At 62.5% G+C, this 7525-nt stretch overlaps 1 protein-coding gene across 1 annotated transcript; it reads left to right on the top strand.

Annotated features, from left to right (window-relative positions):
• Nucleotides 1-365: 365 nt before the first annotated feature.
• Nucleotides 366-3146, top strand: LOC121081777. The gene is made up of 5 exons (XM_040581005.1): nt 366-585; nt 701-818; nt 1212-1335; nt 1740-1868; nt 2883-3146. The coding sequence occupies exons 1-5, from the start codon at nt 375-377 to the stop codon at nt 3144-3146; spliced, it is 846 nt and encodes a 281-aa protein (XP_040436939.1). The 5' UTR covers nt 366-374.
• Nucleotides 3147-7525: the final 4379 nt, after the last annotated feature.

Here is a 7525-nt window from a genome sequence, read left to right on the forward strand (position 1 = left end):
GCGACCGGCACTCGGGGGATGCAGGCTGCTCCTGCCCACGCCTTCCCCAGGGGAGTGCGTTTCCTCTGCAGCCCTCGACTGACCGAGCGGGCGGATTCCCAGCTCCTGATCAGGGGTGCGCCTTGCCGGGGCTCGGCGTTGCACGTTGAGTCTGGGAGGGGGCCTGACCTGAAGGGGCTGGTTTCTGGTTAACTTACGATGAGTTGGGGTTACACGTGTGTTCCCCTGGAGTGGCCGGGCAGCGTCACTGCGTTTCTCATGCCCAGCCTGCCCGTCCCTCCCGTCAGAGAGAGCCAGCTGCACACAGGGAGGGCTTTAAGCTACGCCGTCTGGTGTCGGGGGGGAGATTGCTAACAAACCCCATGCATGGCTGCATGGCCACAAGGACAAGAGGTGCCGTGCCTCACACGAGAGTCGTGAGGATTAGTGCTGGGAAGCTGCAAGAGGAGGGTAGGGGTCACCCTTCTTCAAGCCTGCGTCATCATTTCCTGCCCAGGTTTCGCTTTAGGGTGGTCAGCAGAGCAGTGGCCAAGGCTTTGTCCGCCTGGGCCAAGAAGGCTGCAGCAAAGTCCAGGCTCAGACAAGGTACGGGAACAGGTCTCCGCTGCCCAGCTGAGGCCCTGCCCCGTGCTGGGTGACCACAGCTCCGTCAAAAGGCGCTCCCCAGGGGGCTGCTCTGCTGAGTTGCCTCCTTTGCCAGGTGCAGAGGCGCATCCTGGCAAGCTGCTGCAGAGACGGACGAAGCTTTCCCTTCCTGCACTGCCAAGTCAGGGGCCAGGCACGAGACAGAAAGACTTGGGCAAGAAGACTTCTGAGAGGTGAGACCCTGGTGGGCAGGGATGCAAGGGATGCTGCACCCGTGGAGGAGAGACATCCCCTCCGGACACTCCAGCTGCAGGGACGCGGCAAGGTCCCTGACACGTGCCGCACGGCTCTTATGTGCTTGTTTCCCCTGTTGTGGGCCCCTCGCTGGGGAAGGTGGTGGATGCTGAGTGCACCCCACGTCCCTGTGGTTCCCTTAGGCAAGAGCTGAGGTGCAGTCCTCCCCCGTCCATCTGAGGGGGCTCAGGAAAGGCTCCCCGCTGCCAGCAGAAATGGCCCCACCTCGCGTGCTGCTTCTGCCAGCCTGGGGAGCTTTGGTGCCAGGCGAAAGTGGGAGGAGAGCAAACTGCCCCGTGCTCATGCCGACTGCTCCTGGTGCCTCTTTGCAGTGCGCTCCCCCCACGTCCAGGCGGCTCCCCCAGGATGAAGGAGGCAGGCAGGCAGGAGCCGGCTTCTCCAGCCAAACCCACCTCTACACTCCCATCCTCAGACGACTGCCAGAAAGCGCTGCAGGTGCGTGCCGTGCTGTAGCTGCCGTGCTGCTGGGGACTCGGCAGAAGCCTCTTTGTGCAGAGAGCCAGCCTGAAAGGACCCCTGGACGTGCGCTCCTTGTCAGCTGTCTGTCACCTCCTTCAGCTCTTCCTTGCCCCCTGGGTTGTCACAAAACACTTTCTCCTGGCCCAGGGGCTATGGGAGATGCCCAAGTCCTTTCTCGGCTGTTCACAGCGGAGGGCTTTGCTCGCAGCTGTGTTTGCCAGGAGCCTAGAATGACCCCAGAGCCCCCGATCTGTTAGGGGCAAAGCCCTGCCAACCGACCAGCTGAGGCAAGGGGCGGCAACACGGGTCAGACCCGAAGGACACCCGTTCCAGGAGCTGGGACTTAATCCTGCCTTCTGCTGCCTTGCCATCCCCTCCAGGAGGTCTGGCAGCTGCCTGCAGAGTGGGGGCAAGTGAGGCCCAAGTGGCAAGAGCAGCTCGAGCAAGCAAAGGCAGAGTGGGCGGCGTGGGGAGCCTGGTCTGCGGGGAAGGACCGACAGCAACGCCAGGTACGGGCAGCGATTGACAGCGCTGAGAGCAGCAGCGACCCTCTCCTTCGGGGCACCCAGGGCGGCAGGTCTCCAGAGCGGGGGAGCAGGACAGACACCCGGCTGCAGGGCAGGGCTTGGCCTGCTCATGCTCGGGAGGGAGAGAGTGGCAGCAGGATGCAAGCGGCAAAATCGGCCGTGACAAGAGGCGGCACGCAGGGCTGGGTCTCCCGGCTGCCAGGTCCTGCTGCAGGCTGCTTTCAAGAGGTCCTCTGGGAAACAGCACCTGTGGTTGCCGTCTGCTTTGCTGAGAGCGTCTGCTCCTTGGCAGGCACTCTGCACTGGAGGCACTCGGACTCCCCAGCCTCCAGCCCAGCCCAGGAGAGAGGCAGTCCAGGAGAGGTGGAGAAAGGCTCCAACCCCTCTCCCAGCCCAGCAGAAGACAGCAGCAACCTCTAGGCCTGGGGGAAACCTGCATTAGGGAGGAAATAGGCATTTCCTCCTCCCCTTAAGCTTTGAGTGTTGTTCTGTAGAAGGAAGAGAGTTGCCTTATTGCCCCAGGATGGGGTAGGGGAGCCCCGGAGGCAGCGGTGCCTGAGCCTGGGACAGGGTTCTCCAGCCTGGAGGCCAAAGCTGTTGGTGGGACTCTTCCCTCCAGCCTCCCGCCTGGTCTCTGCAGGGGGCAGGGGACCCGTGCTGGGGCAGCAAACACTGCTGTAAAGCCTAAAGGTGTCCCCAGGGGCTGCTCCCAGCTCTGCCTGGGAGCTGCTGCTGTCAGATTCGCCCACTAGCAAGCAGTTCCTGGTGCAGGAGTGACAACTGCAGGGAGGAGAACAAGTCTGGGTGCCTAATACCAAGGTCTCCAACATCAGCTGAGCAGCGTTTATTTTAGTGGGGTTTTTTTGCTCTTCCCCAGCAGTTTCCATTGTGCCCCAAAGCCACTTTCTGTCAGAAAAGGTGCAGGCACGTGCGTGAGACACGGGTGTTTCTCTGTGTTGTAACTGGGAACGAAGGCAGCTTTTCTTTTCGTTGCAGCTCGAAAGGGAGCCCAGACCGTCAGCCCCAGGGAGGCAGCCCTGCTCCCTCGTCCTGGCTGTGGGTGTGAGCCCTTGCCCGCTCCACCTCTGGAGGAAAGGCACTGAAGAAGAGCAGCCTGTGAGGGACCTCCCAGAGCCGGCTGGGGAGAGGGCTGGTCACCCCGCGGCCCATGGCGACTGCCGGAGGCAGCTCGGCGTGGCCAGTGGCCTCTGGGCATGGGCCTGCGGGCCTCCCCTGCATTGCTGTAGGCGGGCACCGTAGCGTCCCCAGGCCTGGGCGCCCTGTGTGGGAGCCATGCCTGGGGACAAGGCCCCGGGCGGTGGCACCCAGAGCTGCTGCAGGCACACAGGAGTGAGCTCTGCAGAGGCTGCTGGCACCGGGGGGATGGGGGACCATCCCAGAGGTCATTGTGTGCGGGTCCCCACAGTGACCCCGTGGGTATTTAAGGAGCCAGAGCCCTGGGGTGCCCACTCCCAGGAGAGCCACTCCCTCAGGAGGCAGCATCTCCCCTGGGTGACCATGGCCAGTCGTCGGCAGGCGCTGCCGAAGATTCCCATGGATGAGGAGGCAAACGCCCACCCCCGGCCCATCAGCAGGCTGCCGGGCCTGCAGACCCCGCACCAGCTGAGGGACGGGGCAGGACGAGGAGGCCGGTGGTGGGACGGGGCCACGCGGAGCTGCCTTGGTGCCAGGGCCAGCCTTGCCACCACTGTGGGGGCCGCTGTGCCAAGGCAGCCCCCTCCCTTCCTTGACGACTCCTCCTGCCCGCAGATGGGCCACAGGCGGCCGCTGGCAGTGCCGCAGGACAGCCAGGGACAGGCTTTGTCCCCCCATGGGAACAGGCTGCCACCGCTCCCCTGCCCACAGAGCTCGCAGGCCGCTGGGAGCCGACGCGCACAGGTAGGGAGCCCGAGGGAGCCCGGGACAAACGTCTTCCCGAGTCCAGGAGCTGCCGACAGGCAGGCGGGAGCTGCAGGAGGGGACGGGAGGGCCCGGTCACATAGCAAGCTGAGCCCCCCAAGCCGTGCCTGCAGGCTGCCCGGGCATGCTGGGGATGCTCCCAGGAGTGACTGTGGGCCATGGCCGGAGCAGTGCGCTCCCCAGGCAGCTCTGGGAGCCCAGCGGCAACTCCCTGTGGGGCCGAGTGCTGCCCTGGGGGCTGGCAGGGGAGCCGGCACAGGGGCTTTTCCAGCTGGGACACGGGGGCACGGGCGAAGGGCCACAGTCACGCAGCCTCTCTCCTCGCCTTCTCTTGCAGACGGACAGCCCAGCATGCAGGGTGGCATTGCCCTCCATCAGGGTGAGGCGGGAGGAGACGGCCCGTCGGCCAGCAAGGCAGGCAGCAGCACCACAGAAGGTGCACGCAGCTCGGGCGCCAGGAGCTGCCAGCACTTGCTGCAAGCTCCCGCCTCTGCCAGCAGCAGCCTCTGCAGCTTCTGCCCAGGGCAGGGGAAAGGCCAGCAGCACTGCCACCAGCAGACGCCGACAGCTTGTCCCATCTACTCGGGGCATCCCTGGTGAGCAGGGGAAAGCCACCAGTGTGCAGAGCAGGAGGCATGCCCCACACAGCCCTGCAGCCAGTGCCGCAGCTGGGAAGGAGGCAAAGGGGAGGTACCTTTTGAGGAAGGACCTGGACAAGGTTTTCACTGGGAGCCAGCGACCCAGCCAGCAGACAGCGGCACAGTGGCCTCGGGAACACAGGCTGGGTGCGACCAAGATGGCAGGATCAGAGGAGGTCCGGGTGGCCCACAGTGGCAAGGCCCCTGCACTTCAGCACGTGCCTGATCCTCATGCACGTAAAAGCACTGGTGCTGCTGGCAGGGTTTCTGTGCCAGCTTCCCTGGGCAGGCGGGATGTGGCTTCAGGGCACCAGGGACAAGCGGCAGAGCGCGATCTGAAAACACAGGTGACGCTCACCAAAAACAAGTGCAAAGGCAAATCGCTGCGGGAGCACCACAAGGCTCTTCAGGAGCATGTGGCCATCCCGTCAGTGAAGACGGAGGATCAGAAAGCCTAGCACAGCAGGACAGGCAGTCATGCAAGCACAGCGGCTCGTGTCCCCAAGAAGAGCTGGGCAAGGGCAGCAAGGCCACGGAACAGGCCAGGGTCCCTGCCAAAGGAAAAAGACTGGGGAGAAGACGGAGGCAATGAGCTGCCCCAAGAAGAGGGCATCACCATTCACAGCATCTGGGTCAACCCCTCATCCCTGTAGCTCTTCCAGGACCCCCACGCTGGTCCCCAGGATGGGCCCTGCTGGCTGAGCAGTGTAGGCAGAGGGGCAGCAGCAGACACAGCTGGCAACCTACAGAGTATTTCAGCTATGCAAGGGGAACCTGTGGAAGCTGAGCCAGCAGCTGCTGCCCTGGCCACACCTTCTGAGGAAGAGGGGCACTGTGCACCTCTAACTCTCATAGGAAAAGAAGTGGCAAAGGCACAGGAATCTCCTCTCCTCAGTGAGCAGCCCACAGCAGCCCAGGCAGAGAGCCAGGCGGCTGCTCCACACAGCCCCGCAGCCTGCGCCGCACCTCTGCAGGACACAGACCAGTGGGACGTGAGTGAGATCCTGCACAAGGCTGTGACTGCGATTCAGGGACCCAACAGGCAGCTGGTAGAACAGCGGGACCCAGCACAAACCATGCATGTGGTGACTGCAGCAACAACACCTGCAGCGTCTCAGGACAGTGAGTCTTCCTTGCCTGGAGAGCATCAGAGAGAGCCCAACTCAGCCACTCTAGTGCCAGAAGAATGTGAGGATGGAGAACACATGGCTTCTGCCATGTCTGGAGACCATCAAGGAGAGCCCAGCACAGCCATTTTCTCCCCAGCAGCGCACGAGGAAGATCTGGCTTCATTGCTGCCTCAGATCTCTCTGGATGATGCTGCCGCACCCCACCTTGACCCAGCAGGGGAAGATGAAACAGATTCCACGTGGTCTCCCTTGTCCTGGGACTCTTGGCACCAGGTGAGCCTGGAGCGCATGTCCGGCACGGACCATCACAAGGTGCTGTAGGCACGTAGAGTGTCCAGGGTGTGTGCGGGAGGGAGATGGCTGGTGCTGTCCGTGTCAGCCCGCTGACATCCCCTCCATCTCCTGCCTGTGCTCTTCTCCCCATGCAAGTGGCCTCCCAGCACAGAGGTGATGCACAGCCCTCCTCTGGCTGCAGGGACCATAAACCTAACCAACCCGACACACGGCACTGCGTAGTCTACCACTAAAGCATGTCCCTAAGCGCCTGTCTTTCCCCGGTAGCCAATAACGGATGCTTACATCTCCTTTGGCTGTTAATGTTTTTATAGGATGCGCCAGGGTTCATGTCTGAGGAGGACAATTGGGAAGATGACGATGATAAAGAGCTGTCCCAAGATAAGAACATCACCATTCACAGCATCTGGGTCAACCCCTCATTCCTGGAGCTCTTCCAGGACCCCCACGCTGGTCCCCAGGATGGGCCCTGCTGGCTGAGCAGTGTAGGCAGAGGGGCAGCAGAAGACAGAGCTAGAGACCTGCAGAGCATGTCCCCTGTCCCAGAGGAACCCGTGGATGCTGAGCCAGCAGCTGTTTCCCTGGCAACCGCTCCTGAGGAAGAGGGGCACTGCGCGCACCTAACTCGCATAGGAAAAGAGGTGGCAAAGGCACAGGAATCTCCTCTCCTCAGTGAGCAGCCCACAGCAGCCCAGGCAGAGAGCCAGGCGGCTGCCCCACACAGCCCCGCAGCCTGCGCCGCACCTCTGCAGGACACAGACCAGTGTAAAATGAGTGGGGTCCTGAACGAGGCTGTGGCTGCGATCCAGGGACTCGGTCTGCAACTGGCAGAACACTGGGACCCAGCACAAAACGTGCATGTGGTGATGGCACCAACACCACCTTCGGCGACTCAGGACAGCGAGTCTTCCTTGCCTGGAAAGCCTCCAGGAGAGCCCAGCGCAGCCTCTCTCGTGCAAGAGGAATGTGAGGATGGAGAACACGTGGCTTCTGCCATGTCTGGAGACCATCGCGGAGAGGCCAGCACAGCCATTTTCTCGCCAGCAGCGCACGAGGAAGATCTGGCTTCATTGCTGCCTCAGATCTCTCTGGATGATGCTGCCATACCCCACCGTGACCGAGCAGGGGAAGATGAAACAGAAGCCAAAGGAAAAAGACTGGAGAGAAGACAATGAGCTGCCCCAAGAAGAGGGCATCACCATTCACAGCATCTGGGTCAACCCCTCATCCCTGGAGCTCTTCCAGGACCCCCACGCTGGTCCCCAGGATGGGCCCTGCTGGCTGAGCAGTGTAGGCAGAGGGGCAGCAGCAGACACAGCTGGCAACCTACAGAGTATTTCAGCTATGCAAGGGGAACCTGTGGAAGCTGAGCCAGCAGCTGCTGCCCTGGCCACACCTTCTGAGGAAGAGGGGCACTGTGCACCTCTAACTCTCATAGGAAAAGAAGTGGCAAAGGCACAGGAATCTCCTCTCCTCAGTGAGCAGCCCACAGCAGCCCAGGCAGAGAGCCAGGCGGCTGCCCCACACAGCCCCGCAGCCTGCGCCGCACCTCTGCAGGACACAGACCAGTGGGACGTGAGTGAGATCCTGCACAAGGCTGTGACTGCGATTCAGGGACCCAACAGGCAGCTGGTAGAACAGCGGGACCCAGCACAAA

This window comes from Falco naumanni (genome assembly GCF_017639655.2).
Source record: "Falco naumanni isolate bFalNau1 chromosome 3 unlocalized genomic scaffold, bFalNau1.pat SUPER_3_unloc_3, whole genome shotgun sequence".
NCBI classification, from domain to species: Eukaryota; Metazoa; Chordata; class Aves; order Falconiformes; family Falconidae; genus Falco; species Falco naumanni.

Excerpts from the sequence above, each read along its gene's own strand:
- LOC121081777 (XM_040581005.1), top strand. The coding sequence starts at position 375 with ATGGCCACAAGGACAAGAGGTGCCGTGCCTCACACGAGAGTCGTGAGG. Across the intron at positions 819-1,211 it reads GGCAAGAAGACTTCTGAGAG|TGCGCTCCCCCCACGTCCAG; the intron begins GTGAGACCCTGG and ends GCCTCTTTGCAG. Across the intron at positions 1,869-2,882 it reads AGGACCGACAGCAACGCCAG|CTCGAAAGGGAGCCCAGACC; the intron begins GTACGGGCAGCG and ends TTTTCGTTGCAG.